Source organism: Mirounga leonina, unplaced genomic scaffold (genome assembly GCF_011800145.1).
Source record: "Mirounga leonina isolate KUSES-001 unplaced genomic scaffold, KU_Mleo_1.0 Mir_165, whole genome shotgun sequence".
Taxonomy (NCBI): domain Eukaryota; kingdom Metazoa; phylum Chordata; class Mammalia; order Carnivora; family Phocidae; genus Mirounga; species Mirounga leonina.
In genome coordinates, this window is record NW_023270415.1 from 49217864 (window position 1) to 49245833 (window position 27970).

Below are 27970 nucleotides of genomic sequence, written 5' to 3' on the forward strand. Positions count from 1 at the left end.
TATCTATCTATCTATCTATCTATCTATCTATCTATCTATCTATCTATCTATCTATCATCTATCTGTCTATCTATCATCTATCATCTATCTATCTATCATCTATCTATCTATCTATAACTTAGAAAAAAAATTAAGCTTGCATTCTCTGAGCAAATACCATCTGGTATTGAAGGAACATCTTTGGTGTCAGGGGGAAAATAACTTGGCATTGAAAAGTTGCCACATATATAATCCAGATTGATTATGTAACATTTGTGGACTAACTCTAATATGGAAAGGACTTCAGCATTCATCGACAACCACCTTATTGACTTAACAGTTTGATGAATGTTCTCTTCCATTATTCATAAGTATTCCAGGTATTTGTGAGTGGCTTTTTCTCATAGGCAAAGGTAGTGACAGCTAGAATTTAGGAGCCATAGTTTCTAAAACACTGGTCTGTTTGCTGTGAGTAAAATGCCAAAAAAATCAGTCCATTTATAGATGTATACAAATGTTAAAATAAGTGGCATTAAATAGGAAATTATGTAGTTGTTAGTGAAAATGTTCATATTTTCCCCTGAATATGGCCAGATATTTACATAGATCTTGTGGCAGAAAGGTGCTTGGCCCTTTTTAGGAACTAAAAGAGAACCAGAGTGACTGAAGTACAGATTAAGGGGGGGATTCTGAATAGATGGGGGCAGATGGTAGTAATAGCTTTAAGGACCAATGGTAGAGGTAGATGCCCTGAGAAAGTGTTTGGCCTCTTGTCTGTCTTATTATTTGATTTTACATTTACAGTAAAGAGTAGAAATCTTTCAGTATGTAATGTTTTCTTTGCCCTTTCTCCCCATTTTTGTAGTTCTGATATTATAAATGTTTGGTGGCTTAGTTTAATTTTAATCTTTTCAAAATATCCTCAGCCTCCTCTTTCTTTAGAATTGGTTCCCTAACAGTAATAACATAGTCTGTAATATAGATGGGCTGGACTGTTAGGGAACACAGTCCTTTACTCTTGAGTTAGATTTTCCAGAGCAGAATCTTCCAGATTTTATGCTAGAGGGCATATGCCTGGCTTCTAGTGCGCTGGGGACCATGTTGGGGAAAAAGCTAGAGTCTTAACATTCATTATGTAAGATTTCATTTAATTTGTCTGTGTTCAGTGTATTGCCCCTGTTGTGTATCTGCCTGGTCTCCCCTAGTTTAATCATTCTGTTTTATCTTCTCCAGAGAAGATGCTTGTTAAGCTTCTGCTGAGGCTGGGGAAAGGCATGGAGTGAGTGAGGGAATCTGGGTCCTATTGTTCGTGAAGACACTTTCACTTGTTCGTGAAGACACTTTCTTTTTTTAAATTTTATTTTATTTTATTTATTCATTTGACAGAGAGAGACACAGTGAGAGAAGGGACACAAGCAGGGGGAGTGGGAGAGGGAGAAGCCGGCCTCCCACTGAGCAGGGAGCCCGATGTGGGGCTCTATCCCAGGACCCTGAGATCGTGACCTGAGCCAAAGGCAGACGCTTAACGACTGAGCCACCCAGGCACCCCGTGAAGACACTTTCAATCTATTTTCAGTCTCACTTTTACTCTCCATTTCTAGAGATACCTGGTCCTGCCAATTCTTGAGCCTTCTGGGATTCTATGATGTTAATTTGCCTCTTTTCTTCATTGCATTAGGATTCAGCTTTTCAGGACTGCTGACTGAAGTCAGTTACCACTTGTCTGTCTGCTTGCAATTCTATAAATTTTACTAGCCTTGAACCCTAACCCATTTTAACAAACAAACAAAGAAACCCTGTCATTGGGGGAGTTTTGGGGAGAGAATGAAACTAAATGCTTGTATTTACAGCTCCACTTTTGATTAATCTAATTGTTTGAGTGCAATAGCTCTAATTTATTAATGATATTCTATAGGCTTTCTTTCTCTCTCATCATTATCATCTCTATCTATAATATGTAAATATGCATAACTTCAGACTAATATCTTTGACTCTAAATCCAGCACTGTAGGCAGGGTTCATTCATTTTAGCCTCCCCTCTGTTTATTTGTAACTTCTTTTTCTGACAGTGAGAAACCTGGCTCTCATTATCTACCATCTATTTAGTTATTGTTCAACTCCTGTCTGCATGCACGATAGTTTCAGAATGGCTAACCTGTGCAGTGTGCAAACAAATTTCCCAATTAGTGTACAGTGTTTAAGTATAGTTCTTTTTTGTCTTTATCATTGGAAATATCTACTTAAAATATCCTTTCCCATTGTTGCTTAGAGCAGCAACTTTTTCTGAATCATTGAGGTTTATTATCCATTTTCCAAACAGAGTTGGATTCATTTATCATATTCTGCATTTCATCCTAGGATGCGCCTGCCCTTGTGGTTGATTATTTAAAAATTTATATACACTAAGATTTACTCTTTGTGATGTATAGTTCTGTGGGTTTTTACAAAGATATATGGTCATGTATACAGCAACACAGTATCATTTAGAACAGTTCCGACACTGCCAAAATTCTTTTGTTTGATCTCTATGTAGTGGATTCCTCCTTGATCTTAAGGGGGAAGACTTTTAGTTTTTCATTATTAAGTATGATGATATCTGTAGCTTTTTTTGTTTATCAAATTGAGGAAATATTCTCAATTCATAGTGTGTTGAGAGTTTTTATTATGAATGGTTGTTGGATTTTGTCAAATATGATAGATGATTTTTCTTCTTTGACTTGTTGATGTGATAGATTACACTAACTGATTTTTGAGTATTGAACCAGCATATCTGGGATAAACCCAACCTGGTCATGGGGTACAATTGTTTTATACAATGTTGGGTTCAATCTACTAATACGTTGTTGAATATATTTGCATTTGTGGTCATGAAAGATATTATAAATTTTCATTTCTTTTAATGTCTTTGGTTTTTGTATTATGGTGATGCTGTTCTAAGAGACTGAGAAAGTGTTCTCTTAGCTTCTTTTTCTGAAAGAGATTGTAGAGGATTGGTATAATTTCCTATTTAAATGTTTGGTAGAGTTCACAAATGGAACCATTTGGACCTTGGTGATTTCTCTTTTGCAAGGTTGTTAACTATTGATTCAATTACTTTAATAGATGTTAGACCTATTCAGATGATCTATTTCTCCTTGTATGAGCTGTCATAGAGAGTATCTTTCAAGGAAGTGGTTCATTTTATTAAAGTTATTAAATTTCTGAGCATAGAGTTATTCTTAATATTTATTATCTATATCTTTTTTAATGTCATGGGATCAGTAGTGATGGACCGTCTTTCATTTCTGATATTAGTAATTTGTGTCTTCTCTCTTTTTCTTGACTAGCCTACCTGTGCTAGGTTTATCATTTTATTGGTTTTTATAAAAAAGCAGCTTTTGGTTTTGTTGATTTTGACTATTGATTTTCTATTTTAAATTTCATTGATTTATGCTCTTATTTTTATTATTTCTTTTCTTTGTTTTACTTTAGATTTAATTCACTCTTCTTTTCTAGTTTCCTAAGATGGAATCTTAGTTTATGGATTTTAGACCTTTTTTTTGCATCCAGTGTTGAAAGTTTTGTCTAAGTACTGATTTAGCAGCATCTCACAAATTTTGATAGATTGTTTTTCATTTTCATTTAGTTCAAAATACTTCAGAATTTTCTCGAGACTTCTTTTTTGGTCCAGGTGTTATTTAGAAGTATATTGTTTAATCTCCAGGTATTTTTGGATTTTCCACCACAGTTTTGTTATTTGTTTCTAGTTTAATTTCTTTGTGAACTCGGAGGAACTTCGTATGATTTGTATTCTTTTAAAGTTGTTAAAGAGTGTGTTAGGGACCAGAATGTGTTCTAGCTTGGTAAATATTCCATTTGAACTTGAGAATAATGTATATTCTGGTATTATTGGATGATGTATTAGAGAATGTCAATTAGATACATTTTATTGATGATGCTGTTCATTCAGCTATGTCCTTACTGATTTTCTGCCTGCTGGATCTGTCAATTATTCAATTGAAGTGTGAAGTGTTATAACTCTAACAGTGGATTTGTCTTTTTTTTGTGGCAGGCCTATCAATTTTTGTCTCTCATATTTTGACACTCTGTTGTTAGGCACAAACACATTAAGGATTATTCTGTTTTCTTGGAGAATTCACCCCTTTGTCATTATGGAATGCCCCTCTTTATCCTTGATAATTCCCTTGCTCTGAAGTTGACTTTGAAATTAACTAGATACTTCAGCTTTCTTTTTATTAATGTTAGTATGGTATATCTTTCTTCATTCCTTTGCTTTTAATCTATCAGTGTCTGCTATCAGTTCTTTCTAGTATATACCCAGAAGTGGAATTGCTGGATCATAAAATAATTTTTAATTTTTTAAGGAAACACCATACTGTTTTCCACAGTGACTATACTATTTTGCATTCCCACCAACAATGCACAAGGGTTCCAATTTCTCCATATTCTTACCAACACCTGTTATCTTGTTTTTTTGATAGTAGATATCCTAATGGGTGTGAGATGATATCTCATAATAGTTCAGATTTGCATTTTTCTAATGATCAGTGAGATTGAGCACCTTTTCATGTGCTTTTTGGCCATTTGTATATCTTCTTGGGAGAAACGTCTATTCAAGTCCTTTGTTTTTGGACTGAGTTCCTTTTTTGGTGTATGTTAAGTTTTAGGAGTTCTCTATATATTCTGGATAATAGTCACTTATGATTAGATATAATTTTCAAACATTTTCTTCTGTTGTGTGGGTTGCATTTTTACTCTGTTGATGCACAAAATTTAAAAATTTTTGTGAAGTTCAGTTTGTCTGCTTTATCTTTTGTTGCCTGAACTTTTGGTGTCATATCCAATAAATCATTGACAAATCCAATGTTGTACAGCTTTTGCTCTTATGTTATCATCTAAGAATTTTATAGTTTTAGATCTTACATTTAGGTCTTTGATTTTGATTTAATTCTTGTATAAGTTAGGTAAGGGACCAACTTCATTCTTTTTATGTGGATATCCAGTTTTCCCAGTCCCATTTGTTGAAAAGAATGTCCTTTCCCCATGGAATAGTCTTGGCACCCTTGTCAAAAACCATTTGGCTATATATATGAGGGTTTATTTCTGGGCTCTCTATACTATTTCACTGGTCTATGTCTGCCTTTATGCCAGTACCACAGATTATCTATAGCTGTGTAGTAAGTTTTGAAATCAGTATATGTGAGTCATCCAGCTTTGTTCTTTTTTTTTTTTTCCAAGATTATTTTGGCTATTTAGGGTGCCTTCTGATTCCGTATGAATTTAGGATGGGTTTTTGTCTTTCTGCCAAAAACATTGGGATTTTAATAGGGATTGCATTGAATCTGTACATTGCTTTGGGTAGTATTTGGGTATTGGTCTGTAGTTTGAATCCCTCTAGTGAATTTTTTATGTTATTGTACTTTCATCTCCAGAAACCCTGCTTCATTTTTTTTAGGTTTTCTATCTCTTTATTGATATTCCCACTTTGTTCACACATTTTCTTGACTTTTCCCACATCTTCCTTTAATTCTTTGAGCTTCTTTAAGATGGTTGTTTTAAAGTCTTTGTTTTTTTTTGATCTGCTGTCAGGTCTTTTTCAAGGACAGTTTCTATTCATCCTTTTTCCCTTTGAATGGGTAATACTTTCCTGTTTGTATGTGTTAGGATTTTTTTTTTAATTGATAATTGGACATTTGAATCTAATGTGGTAACTCTGGAAATCAGGTTTTTTCCCTTCACTGGGTTTTCTGGTTTTCTGTTATTATTTTTGTTTATTTTTTTTTTGTGTGTGTGTGTGTGTATTTAATTGTAGGCTGTCTCTGTGCTGAGGATTATCCTGTGGTATAAATTTAAGGTCTTTTCAGGTCTTTGCTATGCCTGGGCCTTTCTCTGGGCATGTATAGTGACTTGACTTTCTCTCATACATGCAGTTGTTTTTGAATGTTTCAGTCTTTAATGTCTGGCTCCCAAAGGGAGAAAAATTGAAAAACAGAGCAGGGTGGGGGGTAGGATGTGCTGGCCATTTAAATATCCTGGAAATCACCTTAGCCAGAAGGGGAAGGGCTTCAACAGTGTGAGGAGTTGCAACAACAATAGCCACCCAGTTTTTTGTCTGCACCTCTGAGATAAGAAGCAATAGCCCATGATCTGAAGCACAAATCACTGATATTTGGAGGACAGAGTCCTTTTTACCTATCCAGACCCCTGCAAGCTGTGTGCAGGTTGCTCCAGGAGCAGGTGCACAGCAGTGTGCTATGGGTCTGGCATGTGGGAATGGGTAGCTGATATTATGCTAAGAGCCCAAGTTGACCAAAATTAACTGCAGTGTATTGTTTAAGCCTTCTCCCGAAGTTGAAAGCCTTCATTAGACTCCAAATTTCCAAAATAGTTACATCGGACAGATTTTGCCATTGTTGTCTAGGTGGGGAGACAGATTTCTATTGCTCTCTACTCCATCATCCTCCCAGAATCTTCTCTATTGTCTTTATTTATATTTTCCTTTCTTTTCCTTCCTTCCTTTCCCTTGTGTTTCCCTAGAGACTTTCAACTAAATAGTGTCTAAAGCTTGTAGTTCTTTTAGTTTAATGTCGTCATTTTTCAGGAACTCTATTGATTTGGTGGTTAGGTGTTGATATATGAGAAGCATTCTGTAGTCTGTCTTTTGGTGAGCCTGAGTTAGGTATTTCTCTTTCCCCATGTTGAAGGCTAGAGGGGGTATAGTTTTGTGTGTGTGTGTGTGTGTTTTCTCCCACATCAAAGGCTAGAAGAGGTAATTAACTTCTTCAGGCTTGTTTGGTTTTGGTAGAACCTCAATTATTTAGGCTTTGGTAAAATATTTTCCCTTGAGTTTAGGATTGGTAAGGAGAGTAGAGAGCTCTGGGAATATTTCATAATGGTTACTTTCCCCTTCTCCTGCTGGATGTAGGAGGAGATTTTTTCTTTGATTTTCACAGTGAGCAACTGGTAGGGCTCCTGGAGATAAAATTTATGGAAATGTGGTGGTAAAACTAAGACTGGGACCCTTTGGAATTTTAAACTCTCAACCCAGTCCACACTGAGTCTCTAGTTATTGGTCAGTTATAGTTAAAAATATTTCTACAGATAGTAGCTTCAGGTGTGGTCTTCTGCCCCTTGGCTCGTACTTTTGGTAAAATGTGATAGTCTGTATCTATTTGTCTGTTTCTTTCATTTTCAGGGCAACAGTTTATCTGGTAACCTAAATTCTTTGATGGCTCTAAGAAGAGTTGTTGATTTTCAGTTCATTCACCTTTCTGCTTGTTGTAAGGATGGAAGTGATGATTTCTAAGTTTTTTATGTATCAGACTGGAAACTGGAAGCCCCTCACACACTTTTTGGAATGCAGGAATGTAGGTGTTCATTGTTAATAATGTTAGTATATTGTAAAAGAAATATATATGATTACTTTTTCATATTACCAGTTCTTAAATGATCTCATCATGAATTTTAATTATGTCCAGACATTTTCAGGTTTGATTTTATTTAAAATATTAGGAAAAAAGGAGAATAATTTTATACTCTTGATTGTATTTAAAGACAGGGTAAATTTTTTTAATATAGTGTTTTGTTAGTTTCAGGTGTAAAATACAGTGATTCAACAATTCCATACATCACCCGGTGCTCATCACAACAAGTGTACTCCTTAATCCCCATCACCCATTTAACCTATTCCCCCATCAACCTCCCCTCTGGTAACCATCAGTTTGTTGTCTATAGTTAAGAGCTTGTTTCTTGGTTTCTCTCTTTCTCTTTGTCTTTTGCTCATTTGTTTTGTTTCTTAAATTCCACATATGAGTGAAATCATATGGTTTTTGTCTTTTTCTGATTGACTTTTGTTTAGCATTATACTCTCTAGCACATTCATGTCATTGCAAATGGCAAGATTTCATTCTTTTTTATGGCTGAATAATATTCCATTGTATATATACCACATATTCTTTTTCCATTCATCTATTAATGGACACTTGGGCTGCTTCCATAATTTGGCTGTTGTAGACAATGCTGCTATAAACATCAGGGTGCATGTGTCCCTTTGAGTTTAGTGTTTTTTATATTCTTTGGGTAAATACCCAGTAGTGTGACTGCTGGATCATAGGGTAGTTCTCTTTTTTAATTTTTTGAGGAACTTCCATACTGTTTTCCAGAGTGGCTGCACCAGTTTACATTCCCAACAGTGCACAAGTGTTCCTTTTTCTCCACATCCTCACCAGCACCTGTTGTCTCTTGTGTTGTTGATTATAGCCATTCTGACAGGTGTGAGGGGATAACTCATTGTAGTTTGATTTGCATTATCCTGAGAGTAAGTGATGATGAACATCTTTTCATGTGTCTGTTGGCCACCTGACAGGATAAATATTTTAACTGCCTTATTATGATACATATTTTATTGCACTTGATCTTAGCCAAAAGGCCGAGAAGCGATGATACATATTTTATTTGGGAAGCTGATATAAATGTTTGTATATTTCACATATAGATATTTTACAATGCCCAGAAATACTTCCTGAATTGGTAATTAACATTTTTATGTCTGTTAATTTTTCAAGTAAAGATTTTGAAATTAGGAACTGATTGGTAGATTAATATCAATTTGTTTATGATGAAAACTTTGTCACTAATTAAAATAGCAACATGATCCCTTGCAGAGATCACCCAAGAATTCTTTAACAATATTGTTTCCTCATTTACATATTTATTTCAATATTTATTTATTTATTTATTTAAATATTTATTGTTTTTAACATACATATCATTTGGTGAAGGGTAATCTTGCATTGTTCTCCATTCTGATGAGCTGATATGGTAATCTTTCTTTGTCATTATCTGTTTGGGACCTATTTTGTTTTGAAATGTTAAGAGATTTTTATCTTATTCTGTAGGAAATACAATATGTTTTCAGGATAGACTCCGTGTGTCACTCTAAGTTTTTTGTGTTTGTTTGGTGATAGGATATTTGGTGCTAAATACAGTCTTTATTAATCCACTATGTGACTATATTTAAGTATTAAATGATGTGGCTTTAACTCTAGGATAAAACTGTTCCACTTTTTTGAAGTTTATTCAGAGAACACAAGATATTCCTTTTTGGTTTAATATAGAGATACATAATTACCAATTATATTTATCTATTGGGACACAAAAATGTATAAGGGTATACCTTTTCATTTATTGCTTTTATCATTATAAATAAGAGCACACTGGAAAAGAAAATCAATTTGATCTAAAAAGTATTTAATGCACAGTGTTAATATAATTTCCTTATGGAAGTCCTAGATTTTGGTGGTGAATTTTAGTTACCAATCCTTAGCTTTTCTTTGGGAAAGTAAAAGCTGATGAACTGATCATTGAATCATAAGTTTACCTCTCAGGACTGGTCCTAGGTAAAGTGTGGGAAGCCAAATATCAGAGGAATCCAATACCCTTGGGTATGATCTTTCTCTGCCTTGTAAATATCCAGTGCTATTTCAGTGAAGCACTGAGTTGATTATAGTTTAAATGCATTTTTAGTCTGTTATCTTATATGAGTAATTTACTTTAGCTTATAAATATTTAAAATTTAATATACATAGTTATTTTAGTAGTTATTTTTAGGTAGATTGAATACATAACCCCAATTCTTTTATCTGCTCTTTTAAGCAATAAATAAACTCATTTATAAGGCTTTTAAAATACATTTATAGAACTATACATTTTATTTAAAATATTTAGGCCTTCAATTTATATTAAGGAAGAATTTTAAAAAATAAAGAGGAAATCGATTTATCTTCAGTAAAACAAATGTAGCTGTGTTTAATATGGTACTTTAAAATAAATATTTTAAAAGCTTCACTATCAATATTAATAAAAATATGCAGAGAACTTGAGGACTAAATCATGGAATCATTAAAACAGTAGTAGAGTTTTAATATCAGTCCTTTATTCAGAACAAGTGATTCAACTTCTCTTTTTTTGTGTTAGCTTAGTTTAAATGTATAATTCCGAGTAGCAAAGCACTAACCTTTTCAATGTAACAAACCTCATTTTTTATTTTTATATGACCACAAATTGTAGATAGACATTTTTTCTCAGTACAGTGCACTCAGTTGTGCAAACTTATCTTTTTAGGGTCAAAGAAGAACACAAACCACAGCCGACACAGTAAGTAAATGTATTAAGAGTGCAGTAGGCTTGATTTCTGTACCTTTGCCGTATTCTGCTTTCTGCACCTTGGATGGTATTAGCTTACACTAATACTGGATAGGCTGCAGCTAGTGTGTCTTCTGCTTTCTGACTCTCTGGCTTGTAAGAGAGCTGCCTGCAGCTTCTTACTTCATCCACACACTGACTGGATGTAGTTTTTTGCTGCCTGCTTGTGGACTGGTTAAGTGTTCAAACTTAATTTCCGTACTTTCTGACTGCCTGATGATAATGGGAGCTCACATTTCCATTGGCTGTAGCTTTTGTGCCTGTGTATTTTTATTATTATGGATAAGAAAACATTTGACCTACGTTGTTATTCATTTGGTTATTCAGTCACATTATTTGCTTATTTAAACAGGTGGTTTCCCTTTAGTGGGATCACTGAACTGGTAAATAACGTTCTTCAGCCCCAGCAAAAACAACAAAATGAAAAGGAGCCCCAGACGTAAGTAAGCTGATCTGTACAGACTAAATATTATCTCTGATAGCATAACATACTGAAGAGTATGTATTAAAATGCTGCCCTTGGAATATTATTCCTCAGAAACAAAAATTGTTAGGTTATGAGTTTGATACTTTCATCTTTAATTATCATGGAAATCTAAAAAGAAGACAGGATAATTTATAAGGTAGTAAAAACGAAGAGAGGTAATTCTCCCCTTTCTCCAATTATGCAATATATTCTAAAGTGTGTTTCTTTCAAAAATAATTCAGAGGACATTAAGAAATATTAACCCCCCAATTCAGTCTTTGGTCAAATAGTTTTGGAAAGGTTCTTTTAAAAAAAAGGTCAAGAAATTTTCTTTATTGTAATACTTCTGAGTGTCTAAAAATGCTCCAAAGGGGTTAGAACATTGAGTGTTTACTAAACATATTTGACCACTGAGTCCTGTTTTCATTGAACATTTCATTAAGTTATCAACATAATTTGGGAAATGCAGCAATTTATTCTCACATTGACCTGAAACATTAAAAAAAGTCAATTCCATTTATTTTAGTTTTTCGTAGAATAGAAAACATTCTTTAAAAAATTGTTCACACATCTTTTTTTTAACTCTGTGCAAGTAATATTATTTATATTTTGAAGTGGAAGTAACTTTGAGAATGTGAGAAAGATTGTATATATTTAAATTCTAATCTCTCCATGATAACTGTCGTCTTACTCCAACGCAGTCTTACCACTCAGCCTCTATGCTTTTTTAAAGTGGGAGCTCTGGCTTTGGAAAAGATGGTTTGGTTGTAGGGATGCTCAGATTGAGAAGTGACATGAACTCTAGGAGAGGATGAGAATGACTACTATAGGAGCCCTAAGTTGAAATATTCAGAGAAACTTTGATGTTTGCCTTTAATGCAAACTAGAGGATAAACGTCTTGTTATGGCTGAGGGTAATCTGCTCATTCATTTTATACTACCTTGTATGCATTTTATTTTAAATTTTGTCAGTGTTTTAGTTTCAACCAACCTAAAATTATGTTGTAGTATACTACTTCTAATAGTTTAGAGTAGTCCCCTTCACCCCCATCTGCATATATGTTCCAAGACCCCCACTGGATGCCTGAAACAGCGGCCGGCACATAATCGCCATATTTACTGTTTTTTTTTTTTTTTTCCTATACATACATAACTATGATAAAGTTTACTTTATACATTAGGTACAGTAAGAGATAAACAACAATAACTAATAATAAAATAGAACAATTATAATATGCTGTAATAAAAGTTATGTAAAGGTGGATTCTCTCTCTCAAGATATCTTGTACAATATTCACTCTTCTTCTTGTGATGATGTGAGATGATTAAGTGCCTACATGATGAGATAAAGTGAGGGGAATGAGAGAGGTCCTGTGACATAGTGTTACGCTACTATTGATCTTCTGAGGATATGGCAGGAGGATCCTCTTCTTCCAGACCCCAGTGGATCACGGGTCACTGGAAGCACAGAAAGTGAAACTGAGGGTGAGGCTTGGGGGTGGGGGGTCTACTGTATATGTAGCTCTAAAATGGGAACTGTTGCTGTATTTAATCTAGGTTAAGTCAAGACCTGTTTTGTCCTATCTACTGTTTTATCTTTGGCATCTAGCAGAATGCTTGATAGCATTCTGTAGGAGGAACTCAGCAAACCTTTCTTCACAACTGATTTTACATGTTTTATCCTTTTATAGTATAAGAATACTGTGCTACAAGGAATAGAAATGAATTTAATAAGCTCTTTTCTAATAAAAATTTGTGTTAAAATGGCATACCATGTCATTATGTTGCTGATTTTCTCTTAGGCACTGAAACGTCATAAAATAGTAAAATTACTATCAAAATATAATTAGATGCAAATTTGCCTCAGTATTAAATGACTTCAGTTATGTGTCTTATTTGTAAGTTTCAGAAAGTAATCAAGATTAAGTTATATTATTTAGTAGATTACAATGTGCGTTAAATAAAATAGATAATAACTTTAAAAAGTGATGTCTAATTATTGAAATAAAGTGACATTTGATTGGCATAAACAAAGATCAAGGCAATCTTGAAAAGAAATAGCTTTACTTCAATAATAAATATAATTCAGTTTGCTTTGGTTTTTGGATAGGAAGATGATAGGAGAAAAGACCAGTACTTTTGGATGTTTTAAAAACTAATTCTTGTTTAATAGGTACTATTTCCATTAAAGTATCTTGGGCAACTCATTCTTGTTGTTGATCTGTGATTTATGCAGTTTTAAAAATTCAGAATTAGGGGCACCTGGGTGGCTCAGTCAGTTGAGTGTCCAACTCTTGATTTCAGCTCAGGTCTTGATCTCAGGGTCATGAATTCAAGCCCCACATTGGGCTCCACACTGGGCATGGAGCCTACTTTAAAAAAAATTGAGAATTAATAGATTCTCTCAATAGTTACCTTTTTCATCTTACATTCCTGTTATGCTGAAGATTTTTGGTATATAATTTTCCAGAAGCTTTCCTTTTATCTTTCTGATCCAAAAACCAGGATACTTGTGAATCTTCTCTTTTAATTCATCTTTCCATGTTCTAAGACTTCTTTCTGAGTCATCTAATTTTTTTCTCTCTTTGACTACCATTTGATTGGGATAACTTCCTATCTGCTTACTTTCTGTTTATTCATTTATAAAATTATTTCTAAGAACTGAATTCCAGGTATTCATTTAATATATAAAAAATAGGACTCATGTTTCTTCATACTCCGTATAGACATTTTCATTAGTAGAATAACTAAGTATTCTATTAGATAATATTAAAAGTCTAATATTTCCTGAACAGTAATTTCATTTTAATGAATTTATATAAATCCCATTTTGTGGTTATTCAAAGCTATAATATTGTAGGTTTCTTGAATCTGCATTTTGGAGTTTGTGTATTTCATAGTTCTTTAATATAACAGGAAGATTTACTAATTTTGATATTGGTAATTCATGTGAAACTGTAGGTATAAGTAGAACAGTGGTCCAACTTTGACTTTCCGTAAGTTTTAAGGCATAGAAAATCAATTGAGCTATTTGTGTCAATTATCAGCTCATTCAACCTTTGCAGAAATTCCTTAATATACAAATTAAATAATTTTAATTTTACTTTTTCTTTCTTTCTTTTTTTTTTTAAACTATTTTTGCCTCAGCATCAAAATGAGGGAAAGTTTCTCTAAAGGCAATGTAATATAGGTTATATATAAAGTGTAAAACAAGTCCCTGGGTAATTAAGGATGGGCATACTAGGAAAAAAACTGTTAAATTCTTTGTAATACAACTGTTAATTTAACTTGCATTCCCAACATCTAGCATAATATCAAAGGTAAGTTAGAAAGTTTTAAAATACAGATTAATTAAACCAGTCAGTTGGATTAGTTTGTTTTGAATTTTCATGTAATAACAATTTTATTCATGTTGGGACATAATAAAAATTACACTTTTGAAAAACTGGAAAAATCTAAAATTTTAATCATGAGAATCAAATGGCCACTTAATATAGTAATCCTCTTTGATTATGAGGTCTTTTAATAGGAAAAAATGCTAAGAGAAAGAGTATTTTTTAAGCATAGGGAACATCATTTGTGAAAGTTTTTAAGTAGAGAAGGGTTTGAGAGACAAGGAAGACCAGTGTGACTATAATATAGTGGACAAAATGGAGTATGGCAGGATATGAGATTCCAGAGGTAGGACTCAGATAGGGCAGTGTTTTTATAAAGAATGATACGTCTGAGTCTCAGTATAAAAGGATCTGAGTCTCAGTAAAAAAAGAAGATAATTGGAAACTTTTAAACATGGGATTGGCATGATTAAATTTATGTGTAAAGATCAATCTGGCTGCTCAATGAGTAGGGTGAGTGAGACTAGAAGTGGATAGAACAATGAGGAGGCTTTTATGAAAGACTTGCTAGAGATGAAGATGACTTGGACCAGGTTGATTAGAGTGAAGATGGAGAGGAGTGGATTGGGGATATATTTGGAGGTTGAAATGACAGGATTTTTTTTAGTGTAGTAGATATGGAGGAAGTTAGTAAGGAAGAGAAAAGAGCCAAAGATGACTGCCAGATTTCTGATTGGAAGAACTAATTGGGTGGTGATGCCATTAACTGATGAAGACAAGGAAAGGATGAATAGGTTGGACTAACAACTAAAATATAAGTTTTAAACTTTTTATGTTTCAGATGTTATAAATTAGCCAACTTTGAAGGAGAGATATGGATTGGCTAGAGTTATAACTTTTAGTGTTAAAGCTAGATGAATAGATAGGATGACTTAGAGAGTGTGTGAAGAAGAGCAGATAAGAAGGTCCATGATTGAGCCCTGAAGAATTCTGACGCTGTGCAGGGTACTAGGAATCCAGGGATAAAAGGACTATGGTTTCCGCTCTCACAAATATTTCACATTCAAGTGGGAAAAAGACATGCTGATGAACAATGAAAAACAATATTGTGGAGATTTTCTGGTTTCCTCTTTGACATGTAAAGAGTTTGGAAGTTGTTACTCTCATCCTCGCAACAAGAAAAGGCTTGTTCAGAACAAACTGAAAATCAAAAACTCTTCTAAGATTTGTCACATAATTGAAATCACAGGGCAAATCAATGCCCTGACAAGTGGAGGGAGAGGTGAAGAAAGAGAACCACAGCTTACTGGGAACAGAAACTCTTGGAGCTAGGATCTGGTAAGAAAACTTAAACTATAATTGATGGAACTCTGACTGAAGGCTGAGTGTGGACTGACTTAGGAGTTAAAAATTCCTGGGAGCCCAGCCTTAGGGGAACAACCTCCCAACCTCCCCAATTTTGTGAGTTTTACCTCTAGAAACCTCACCACGTTCTCAAGGTGAAGGTCAGTGAAAAATTCTCTTGCACTTTCAGCAGGGGGAGGGTAAAAGTAACCATTTTGAAATATTTCCAGAGCTTTTTGTTCTCAAGGGAAATTCTACTTTACCTAGTCAACATGAGAGAAGGGAAATACCCAATTGCAGTCCCCGCTAGACTTCCCATCTCACTGAAAGGGGAAAAGAGGCTCAGAAGCACTTGTGAAGGTCACAGCCCAGCGGCACAGGCCCACTAAAAAGCACTGAGACTTAGCTATAGGATTATAGAATGCTTCTCTTCAAATTCAGGGATCCAGGCTGTTTCCATCTTACTGGTAAGCCAACTGGAACACATAGCTACCAGGGTTGCTGCATCAGGGAAGAGAGTGAATGGAGAATGGAGAACTTATTAACTACCTAAGACCAGTCACTTTGGCTCACAGCTCATTCTCTAAACCTGTCACAAGGCTCTTAACTAACTGCAAGGAAGTCTAAAAAGCCTTTCCATGTGATCATGAAGAGAGGTGACTCTATATAATGAGCAGTAGTACATCTACTGCGGTTAGTTTATATTTGATTTTCATTTATTGCAATGAGATGGAAATTTCAGGATGCCCAAAGATAAAGATTTGCTGCTAAAGCAAAGATAACTACAATTTTAGTCCCCATGCCTGGTACTGTTGATTCTGTTGAAACTGCTGTGATGACTTGCGATCAAGGTCGAATTTTTGTAAGACTGAAGGTTAGGGTTAATAACATGAAGAAAATTCCAATACAGAAATGCTCCAGGAGGAGGAAATTTACTGTATGTAGTGTTTCCCGGAACATCTATTAAATTTTGTCAGTGGGATTATAGGGAGATTTTTGCATTTTCTTAGGTGGTAGTGAAAGACTAAAGGAGATTAAAAATGTGATAAGAATGAAAATATATGAAAGCATATGAGAAACCTTTAGTTGATCATTAGAGTACCAAAGCATAATAATAACTAAGATAAACAGTAAACAAAATAATTTTTAAAAGGAGAAGTAGAGATATCAGAAAATCATTCTTCTTTTCTTGGATGGAAGCTATCGATTTTGATTAGTCATCTGCCTGATCCAAGAATCACTGGTTAGCTGTTTCAATCTGAAATTCGGATCCGAATGATCTGAAGATCATTTGCTTCTGGAGGAATCTTAAGATCCTCCTATTTAAGATCCCCTGATGGAGCAGATTTCCAACAGCCCAGGCAAAATTATTTGTCTTTTTAGGTGCAAAACATGAATCCAAGGATCCACATTTTGAGGCTTTTACTGAAGTGCTAATTGTTAACATGGCTTGTTACAGTCTTTTCCTTAAGACTCCGGGGCACTTTTTCTCTCCTGTCTCTTCCAGAAGACTGAATTTCTAAGTTTCAGGTCACGGAGAGTACCTTAGAAGAATGTTTTGGAGACTGCTTATACCTGTTGATGATAAGAATAAGTGTATCACTTGATTCTTTTGCTGTACTTAACCATGTTAACTCGCAATAGAGCTGAGTCTAGGGTCAGAGGTGAAATTTCTAAGTGCATAAGCACAGCCTATTATTAAGTGATAAGGGAGAGCTGATGGACCTCAAAAAGTGTTGATTTTTCTTGTTTTGAAGGCAGATGTCAATGGAAGTTGAAAATTCCTTGATAATATTGTTAATTTGATTTTACTTTAAAAACTCCAGTGGCGGGGTGGGGGGCGCATGGGTGGCTCAGTGGGTTAAGCGTCTGCCTTTGGCTCAGGTCATGATCCCAGGGTCCTGGGATTGAGTTCCGCTTTGGGCTCCCGGCTCAGTGGGGGAGTCTGCTTCTCCCTTTCCCTCTGCCCCTCTCCCCTGCTCGTGCTCTCTCTCTCTCTCAAATAAATAAAATCTTTAAAAAAATTAAAAAAAAATCCAACTGGGGGGCAACTGGGTGGCTCAGCCTGTTAAGCACCCAACTCTTGATTTTGGCTCAGGTCATGATCTCGGGGCTGTGAGATTGAGCTTGCTTCTTGCTCCGCACTGGGCATAGAATCTGCTTGGGATTCCCTCTCTCCCCTTCCCTTTGTCCCTCCCCCTGCTGCTCCCACAAACATGCATGCTCTAGCTCAAAAAAAAAAAAATCCACTTGGTCTTTCTGCTTTTTCTGAAGATTGAGAATGATATGGATAAGGATGTTTTCACGTAAGCTATATGCTTCTTATTGGTGCTTGACTGGTCAAAGCACTTGACATGCAGTTGTGAGATAGTGAGGCAGTTCCTGCACATGGTGAGTTTCCAGGTTTGACATAGATATTCTTCAGTCTAGTCTAAAATTGACCACATCAGTCATGTACCTTTGAACTACCTTAAATTCCTTGTGATTCAAGAAAGAGATAAATAAATAAGAATTATGAATGATAGATTGCTTATTCAGAAAATGCATTTAGAAAAATTGATAAAAGTAGCAAAGTGCTTATTGCCAAGTAAAGTTTTTATTAAAACGTAACATATGTAGTGAAAAGTGCACAAATTGAAAATACGCAACTCGTTGAATTGCCGGAACATATCTGTTTCGAAACCATTACTCAGAGCAAGAAGCAGAACATTACCAGCCCTCCATACCATCCTCATACTCCCACTTCCCACCCCAAAGGGTAACCTTATCCTTTTATCTGGCACCACAGATTATTTATATATATAATATATTTAGATTTTATCCAAACAGAATCATGTAGTATGTATTCTATTGGATCTGTGTTATTTTGTTCAACATATTTGTGAGATTCACCTAAATGATTGCATGTTGTTGTACTTCATTCATTCTCTGGCTTAATGATGCTCTAGTATCTGAATATACTACAATCTCTTTATCTGTTTTACTACTGATACACATGGGGTTTTTCCAGGTTTTGGTTATTATGGATAGTGCTGCTATATATATTCTGATGCCATTATTTTTTTTTTCCTGTTACTCTAGAGGACAATTTTGTAGTTATTTGTGAAAATGAAGTACTTAAGCTATTTCAAAATATTTTCAAATAATAAAGCTAATCATTATGTCAGGGTTGTTACTCTGTAGTTTCCCTTTTATTTATTTGGTACTGTTTCTTGAGTATGCCCTACTGTTTGATGTTTTGGTGGCTCTGCATCTGGCCAAGGAAGGGAGAAAAGGCATTCCAGGCAGAGGAACAGCACATAGGATGATATGATCTGATTTGCACTTTATAACAAACATTAGAGTTACAATAGTCACTTAGGGAGCTTTGTAGAAGTTCAGATGAGAGATCTGCCAAGGGTCTGGGATGGCCAGCTATGTGGCATATATTTATTCTTTTATCATAAAAGGACATAAATTCTTTCTCTTAGCTGATTAGTAATGCAGTAGCTTTCATCTTTTTTTTAAGCTTCCATCCATTAAAGAAATCTATTTTGTGCTATAACCCCGTATATACATACTACATACAAATATTAATACAAAATAGAAACAAGATTTGCATGAAATGCTTACTTGCACTCTTTCCAATGCTCTGATCTATTTTTATTAAAAAATCGTGAGTCTTGGCCAGCTAAATTGGTTTGTGCCTAGTGCTGGGTTGTACTCTGCAGTTTGAAAAGCACTCTAGGAAAAGTGTGTGACTACACTTTATGATATCGTTCCAAAACTGCATGCCATGAACTTGTAGAAAGCACTACTTCAAATTCATTCTCTGATGGAAACCAGTGTTAAAATGATATTTATTTTAATGCTTCAGGTTTGTTAATAATCAAGTCTTACATTAAGGTTAGAGTGTCACAGATTTGGACTGTTAAAGAAAAGCTTTATAAATATCATTTCAATTTAAGCCTTAGAATAATAATCATAATTAAGAAGAGTGAGGATATAGAAATGTAGTTTCGTATTTGATTAATCCAATACATAATTTTAGTTCCTTCAAAGATAAAAAGGATAGACACTTAGACAATACTAAAACATTGTACTTTAGGTAATGTGGAACATGGGGAACATATGCTTCTTCTATAAGGAAAGGAGCCAACCAAGTTCAAATATAGACATGAAGAAAAAAAAAAAACAAATATAGACATGAAGAACACATAAAGGAGAAGAAAGAATGGGGAAACTTTGAGCCAGGTTGTCTTCATATGTTATCTCAATCATAGTGACTCTGAAGTCTATGTTAAAATCCCACCTGACAGATGAAGACTAAGCTAAGTAATTTTCCAGCAGTCTCATACAGCTAATAGGAAGTGAAATCAGGACTTAGGCCATGTTTAAAGAAAAATCTTTATTTTTTCCTGCCATAGATTTCCTTGAAATACTGATTTTTTTCTTGCTTATTTAAAATACCTCAACTCAATTTTAAATAAGGCAAAAATAATAACCTAGCATGTGTCCCGGACACAGTGCTGGGCAAAAGATGCATGGTCCTAGACAGATAATATACATAAGAATAATTACAGTATAATATATTGTTTAGAAGTGTATCCTAAGAGTGAGTGTTTGACTCTGCCAGGTGGTGGGGAAGACAGGGTTGCTAAAATCTGAACTAGGTCTTGAATGCTGAAAAAGAGTGTACTAAGTAAAAAAAAAAAAAGACAGTAAATTATATTCTAGTGGCTGGAACAGCATCTGCATGATGTGCTTGGAGAACTGTGGAGAGAACATTAGTGTTCTAGTGTAAATGTTAGAGTTAGTATTCAGATATCTTGTTTGCCAGCAAGGTAAATAGCACTGTGCTACTAGATCATTCAGTATTTCAATTTCAATCATTACAGTTATCTACATCAATCTGAGATTAAGTGTGATAAACTTAGCAAAAAATGTAAATAATGTGATCAGAGTTTTCTTTTTTCCTTTTATCATAATTTTTTAGATGATGAGAAAATAGTATTTTACCCAGGAGCAGTGCATAAAAGTGTTTTACTTCCTAATGTCTTTTTCAAAGAAGTACTTTATTTTGGTTAAGCAGAAAGAACTTGAAGGTTGGATATCTATAATGGTCTTAAAATGTTTCTTCTATATATCTCCCCCCCAGAATTGAATTTGTTAAATACTTTTCTTTAAGAAACAAATTTCAGAGAAGCAATGAAATATACTTTCCTCTCAGCACCAGAGAGGGGTATCTACGTATTGAAGATGAATCATTTCCTAATGTCAATAATAGGCTATGAGTGTACTTTTACTTATTTTAAATCTCAGTTTCTAACATCAAGATGATATCGTCTTGTGAATGAAATAATCATTTCAATCCAAAGATTCTATATCTGGTGATTATATAAGTTTTTGTTGTTGTTTAATAGACCTTCTGAATTTCTTTGCCTTTTGGATATTGGTTATGGTGGCATCATGAAACACAGAAGCAAGGTCATTTATATTAAGGATATATATTAAAGATAAAGAATTAATATTACCTAAAGAACTTCATGTAAATTTTAATATAAAGCATGTTTCAATGTGGGTTCTTTTTGTGTGTGTGTGTGTGCAATAGTTACATTGTTTTGGAAAAGTATTTTTAGCCTACAGGGAGTGAGCCAAATATCTGATTTATTTGAGATAGTTTTATAATATTTCTCAGCTTTCCTTTACTGATCCCTGTAACATGTGATGTGGCAAACTATGTTGGATATCAAATAGTATGGGAAATTATTCTTAGCAAGGAAGTCAGGATATTCTCCCCCAAGTTGCCTCTTCAGCTTCTATTCTATTTCTCTTCCCCTTCTTTTTTCATACATACTTTATGCCAAGACAATACTTTCAGCTTCCTGAATTCTCCATCTGTTTTCGTGCTTTGCATACGTCAGGTTGAATCATTCTTCATTTTCTGCCGATCACAATTTTGCAAATCCTTCAAGTCCAGGATGTGCAGGATATTTAAAAACTAAAACTTCTGTGAAGTCATAGAAGTCTTCTATGAAGTCATGCCAACACCATTCACAATTAATGGCTCTTTTCTTTGTGCTCCAGTACCATTTTTCTTACATATTTATTTAGTGTATGTATCATTTTGCCTTGTATTACATAGTTTATATTCATCTCATGTCTATACTTGTTCATATATGTTTATCTTACTGATGACAGGATTGATTTATATTCAACTTTATATTATATTTTTGCTCCACCACTTGTGAAACAATACACACATAGTACACATTTGTTTATTCACTATTAATTCAAATATTTGGTAAATATTCATTGAGAACTTGGCGATGGGCCATGCATCATGCCCATCAGTGGGATAAAATGGACAGCAGAAACAGACAAAACAACCTCATGGATTATATTTTCTATTAGAGAGATAGGCATTAATCAGATAATCATATATACAAATACTGGAATGTGGAAATGCAATATACTATAGCGCTTGGTATATTTAATGGAAGGATTTGACATAGTCAGAGATGCTAAGAAATACCTTCCCAATGAAGTGATGCTGTGAGAATAATAAGGAGTTATAGAAGTGAAGAGAACAAAGTATCATGGTTACATTGACTTCATGAAATTGTTGGGGGACTTGCTTTTACTTTTCTTCTGAAACAACATATAAAACATGAGAGTATCTCATAGAGATCTTTAATCTGTTTTTTATATGGATGCTTTGACAAGTTGGTGAATCCTATAGACTCAAAATCTCAAATTAATCTCAAAATAATCTTTTTAAATGCATAAGATATAATGCAAAGCAAAATATAATTAGGGAGCCAATTAAATTGAAAAATGGGTCTATCTATGGACTCCTTGGGGGTGGATTATGAGTTAAAGTGAAAAAACTTGAGTTAAATAATTCACCTGTAAAGCCATATAGGTGGCTACTGTTTTTTGAAGATTAGCAATAAATGGACTCATCATGTTAGTAGGAGGGAAGACACAACATTGTAAAGATGTCAAGTCTCCTAAAACTAATCTATAAAGGCAATGCAATTTTAGTAGAAATTCTACCAAGATTTTCAAGAGAATGTAATAAAAAGATTAAAACACTTAAATGGAAGAAAAACATTTATAAGTAGGAAAACAATTTTCAAAAAGAAGAGCAAGGAGGAGGGTTCATTTTGCCAGATACCAAAATGAGTTACAAAGCCCAAGTAGTATATATTTGGGAATATGTGGCGTTCCTTAAAAAAATTTTTTTTCCTGAGATTATCCTTCTAGTAAAAGGAAATTGCTTTATTTTGAGTTGTTACAACATCTATTTTATTAGGAAAAGCCCAGGGTTTCTTTAGTTTGAATTACAAAGTACTGCTTGGTGAAGACACGTTACCCTGAAAGGACCTCAAACAAACATACCTGTACCTATAGAGATTATCTGGCCCGAACCTGTGAAAGGGGAGATCAAGAAATTCAGCATCAGTCTGGAAATTCCTGGGGATATGACCTCACGATGGCTAGTATTGGAAGTTGTAGTAAACAAATCTTTTAAAGATTACTTTAGGGGCGCCTGGGTGGCTCAGTCCGTTAAATGTCCAACTCTTGGTTTTGGCTCAGGTCCTGATCTCAGGGTCATGAGATCAAGCCCCACGTCGGACTCTGCACTCAGTGTGGAGTCTCTTAAGACTCTCTCTCTCTCTCTCCCACTGCCCTTCCCCACATGCTTTCTCTCTCTCTCAAATAAATAAATCTTTTTTATAAAAAAAGATTACTTTAAAAAAGGGGTAATGTAAATGGTTAGCTTGTGACGATCATGAAAACATACCTATGAGATGAGTGAGAAAACAATAGCAACAAAAACATGTGGTTGGGTATAAAATTACCAGAAATAGCAGGATTTCCAGGAACTAGGGGATTGAAAAAATTCAACTTTTCAAATAACTCAGAAAGGGAAGCAAATTTGCTTTGGAAAACACTGAGTTCATTGAGTTGCTTTAGTGATGATGGAGACATTGATGCAAAAAATACACATGAAAATTTGGATAAAATAGGGATACCTGGCTGGCTCAGTCATTATAGCATGTGACTCTTGATCTCGGGGTTGTAAGTTCAAGCCCCACATTGGTTGTAGAGATCCCTTAAAAATAAAATCTTTAAAAATTTTGGATAAAATAGCTTTATGAAATAAGAAGGTGGAAAAAAGCAGTATTTCTAAACTGATATCTTATTGTGTATGTCTTTTAAATATTTATTTGTAATAAAAGTTTTAAATTAAAGTATATCTTTGACTCTTTTGACTATATCCAGGATCTGCAAACTGTGGCCTGTGGGTCAAATCCTGCCTGCTCAGCTGCCTGTTTCTGTAAATAAAGTTTTATTGGAACACAGTCAAACTTACTTATTTTCATATTATCTATGACTACTTCCACATCCTAAAGGCAGAGTTGAGTAGTTGTGACAGAGTTGAATAGTTGAGGTCTTATGGCCCACAAGACCTAAAATATCTGCCTGGCTCTTTAAAGAAAAGGTTTGCTGACCTCTGATTTATATAATTGGAAAATGATATATTCAAATTTACATATTTAAGATCTTTTAGACTTTTCATTGTATTTGGAGTTTGGTTCTGACAGTGTTCCGGAGTAGGAACAAATACAAAAACCAATGAAATAAAATACAGAATCTGTAAATAGACCTATGCACATGTGGGAACTTAGTATCTGATAGATTGCCATCACGAATAAGTGGAAGAAAGGATGGGCTATTTAATGGTGCTGGGAAAATGCAGTCTCTATATGGAGAAGATTGAAATTAAATTCTTGCATCACATCACATATAAAAATAAACTTCAGATCGATTAAAAGCCTAAATGTGAGAGACAAAATTATAAAGCTATTAGAAGAAACTGTAGGATTTTCTTGTGACTGACTTAGGGATTAGTAAGAATTTTTTATATCCAGCCACTGAAACCACAAACCATGAAGGGAGAAATTGATGTATTTGACTACATCAAAATTCAAGATTTCTGTTTAACAAAGGACACCATGTACAAAATTAACAATCAATTGTCAGACCAGGATATTTGTTTTGTTTAACTTATAAATGATTAACATATAGGCTATGTAGGATACTACTGCAAATCAGCAAGGAGAATACAGGAAATCCAACAGAGTATTGGTAAAGAGTGGAGTGAACAGACAGTTCTTTGGAGGGGCAGTCCAATGGGCTGAACTTCATTAGAAGTCAGACAAACATGAACTGGAAAAAAACCCCCACCAAAACACATCAATTCATATCTATTAAAGCTGCAAAAATTTTATAAGTTAAGTAATATCACACATTGGCACAGACAAGAAAGAACTGGAACCTTCAGACCCTTCTTGCAGGGATGCTAACTGGGTTAAGCCACTTGGGAAAGTAGTTTAGAAATACTTAGTGAACTTGAGGATGTATACTATATTCCTGCATATATACCCCAGAGAAAACCATACAGGCTTACCTCAGAGATATAGTGGATTCAGTTCCAGACGACTGCAATAAAGTGAATGTGGAAATATATGAGTCAAATGAAGCTTTTGGTTTCCAAGTGCATATAAAAGTTAGGTGTGCATTATATGGTAGTCTATAGTGTGCAGTAGCATTCTGTCTAAAATAAATGTATATATCTTAATTAAACATACTTTATTGCTAGGAGCGCCTGGGTGGCTCAGTCGGTTGTCTGCCTTCAGCTCGGGTCCTGATCTCAGGGTCCTGGGATGGAGCCCCACATTGGGCTCCCTGCTGGGCGGGGAGTCTGCTTCTCCCTCTGCCTCCCCCCTCTACTCATGCTTTCTCTCTCTTACTCTGTCTCGCAAATAAATAAATAAAATCTAAAAAAAAAATACTTTATTGCTAAAGAATGCTATATTGTCACTGATTACCGATCACTGTAATATAATAATAATGAAAAAGTTTGAAATATTGTGAGAACTGCCAAAATGACACCAAAACACGAAGTGAGCAAATGCTGTTGGAGAAATGGCTGATAGACTTGCCCAATGCAGGGTTGCCACAAACCTTCAACTGGTTAAATAGGCAGTATCTGCAAAGTACAATAAAGTGAAGCACAATAAAATGAGGCATGCCTGTATATGGGTTTATAAATATATCATTACAGAAATATGTATAATAATGAATTATAAAGGGCCAACTTAAAAAAATAATGAATAAAATGTGATTTATGTAAACAGAACGCTATACATCCATTAAAATGCATGAACTAGATGCAAAAACCGTAGTGGTTGAAAGCATGGATTCTGGAGCAGCACTGAATTTGGATCTGGCTTTAACGACTTACCATCTGTGTGACCATGAGCAAAATAGTTTTTCTGAAGAATAGGAATAAAAATAGAAATAATAATAATAGTACCTATCTACCTGATACACCATAAACACCATAGGCATTAGCTATAGTTTATCTATTTAGATTTAAATATAAAAAAGTAAAGCTGAATGACAAATACAAGAAGCAGAAATAAGTAAATGGCAGAATGCCATTTATGTAAATTGACAAGACTGGTTACCCGATGGAAGAGAAATCACATTGGGGAAGGGAAAATTATTAATTAAAATAGGAGCCAAGTATGGATATGTGCTACCAAGCTTATGATCAGTTCTGTTCTGGATACCCAAGGTTTAAAAAAAGTGCAAGAAAGAAAGCAAAAAAGTGTGCATTGCAATCCATTTCAGGTGGAGGCAAGAGCATGTATAAAGTGCAAAGGCCAGTAATGAGATGCAAAATGATGAATCTAAAGGATGAAAGAAAGCCAGAACGGCATTAACAGAATGAGGGTAAAAAAACAGTGCAAAACATGCGCTTGAAGAGGGAATGTATGCCAGAACATTCAGGGCTCTTTGTAGGTCTTCATAAGAAGTGTTTTCTTTTTATTTAAGAGCAATCAGAAGCCAGCAGAGTATTTTAAACAGTGTCTTTTAGGAAAGCTCAGTTTTCCTGTAGTGTACAGAACAGATTGAGGGAGAGAAATATGGAAGTGAGTAGCTTCGTTAGGAGACCAGGTGGGCATGGGTGGTAACAAGGCCTATGGTATTCATGGGGGATATAGAGACAAGTGGAAGGATTCAAGACACATATAGGAAGTAAAACTGAAAGGACTTAGTGTTAGATAGATTATGCATGTGAGGTCGAGAGAGAGTTCCAGAACAATTCTAGATTTCAGGCCATGTAATTGAATGGTAGCACCATTTACTGAAATAGGGAACACTTGGAAGGGAATCTGGTTTGTGTAGGAAAATGGTGATTTCAGTTTTACACATACTGAATTTCAGGTGGCATTGAGATTTCCAAATAGAGATGTCGAGTAGGCAATTGAATTTTAAAGCTCAGAGGAGAAGTCTGAGCTGGACTTTTACATTTATAAGTAATTTATAAGTAGGTAGAAATTGAAGCCTTGGATATGGGATAAGACTGCCTAAGAAGACATTATAGAATGAAAAGAGAAGAGGGCCTGAGTCTTGACCTTTAAAGGAGAAAGAAAATGAAAGGCTCCAGATACAGGAAAATGAGGAGAGAATTGTGAAAGCCAAGGGGGCAGTGAACATAGTTGAACATAATTTCAAATATTGTTAGAACTCAGTAAAATAAAAAGTAAAAATTTTGCTCACTAATTTTAGGTACAGGGAGACCACTGATGAACTTTGTGAGAATTAGTAAGTAGACTGGAAACTAGATTAGATTGGTTAAAGAATGGGGTGAGGAAGCAGAGATAGAATTTTGCTTATTTATAAATGGGAAGGGGAGATACATTCTTCTCCGCAAGGAATCTGAATCTCCTGTTTAGCTCCTGAATCTTCCATTCTTTCTTTCTTTCTTTCTTTTTTTTTTTTTTTTAAGATTTTATTTATTCATTTGAGAGAGAGCGAGACCAGGAGGGAGAGGGAGAGAGAATCTGAAGCAGACTCTGCACTGAGCACAGAGCCCCATGTGGTGTTCGATTCAGGACCTCGAGATCAGGACCTGAACCGAAACAAGTCAGACGCTTAAGCGACTGAGTGACCCAGGCTCCCCTGTAAACCACCACTTCCACGTATAGTAGTTTCTCACTTTATAGGATTGGCAGGATGCATACACAAAATCTCTCTAAATCTTCTCTTGTTACCTCAAACTATTGTCGTTATGTCCTCCCTGGATTGCATCTTCTTTATCTCTTTTCTCCCCACAGCTGGGACCATTGGATCCCATCCTGCAGCCTTACTGCTCCAGTCTCTGGGATTTCTACAGTTCTCTGTAAGAGGGTTTCAAATAGTTCTTTAAATAGTTCTTTGGGATACATGATTCCTAACGTTGCGACTAATATGATGGGCCTTTCTCATGTGTGAAATGGGGCTTCCGCTTCCCTTGAGACACTATTTTAGCACAGTTCACTTCAGTAGACTGCTTTTTTTGTTTCAGCGTGCCTTGGTGATTAGCCTAGTATTCCAGTGCCTCTAGAACTGAATCAAAACCTCGCTGGTCCTAATATTCCTCCTCCTGCCTTCCTTTCTCCCCGCTGGGTTCAGCCATTTCCTGAGAGGAATGTCAGAGATCATAAGTGTATCAACAGGTATACAATAGAAATGTACAAGATACCTCACACATGGAAAAATAATTCTTCTAAATGGTGCAGAGCTCATCTAGGGGTCCACT

General features: G+C 34.9%; 1 protein-coding gene across 19 annotated transcripts in view; it reads left to right on the top strand.

Annotated features, from left to right (window-relative positions):
• Positions 1-27970, top strand: part of RIMS2 (regulating synaptic membrane exocytosis 2) — a 580329-nt gene that overhangs the window by 75739 nt on the left and 476620 nt on the right. For 4 of the 19 annotated variants that reach the window (XM_035011697.1, XM_035011686.1, XM_035011694.1 and 1 more), the window contains exons 2-3: positions 10102-10134; positions 10535-10621. The exons of the other annotated variants lie outside the window; for them this stretch is intronic. In XM_035011697.1, the coding sequence (XP_034867588.1) occupies positions 10102-10134; positions 10535-10621 (120 nt within the window). The remainder of the gene's footprint in view (positions 1-10101; positions 10135-10534; positions 10622-27970) is intronic. 19 annotated transcript variants of the gene reach the window in all.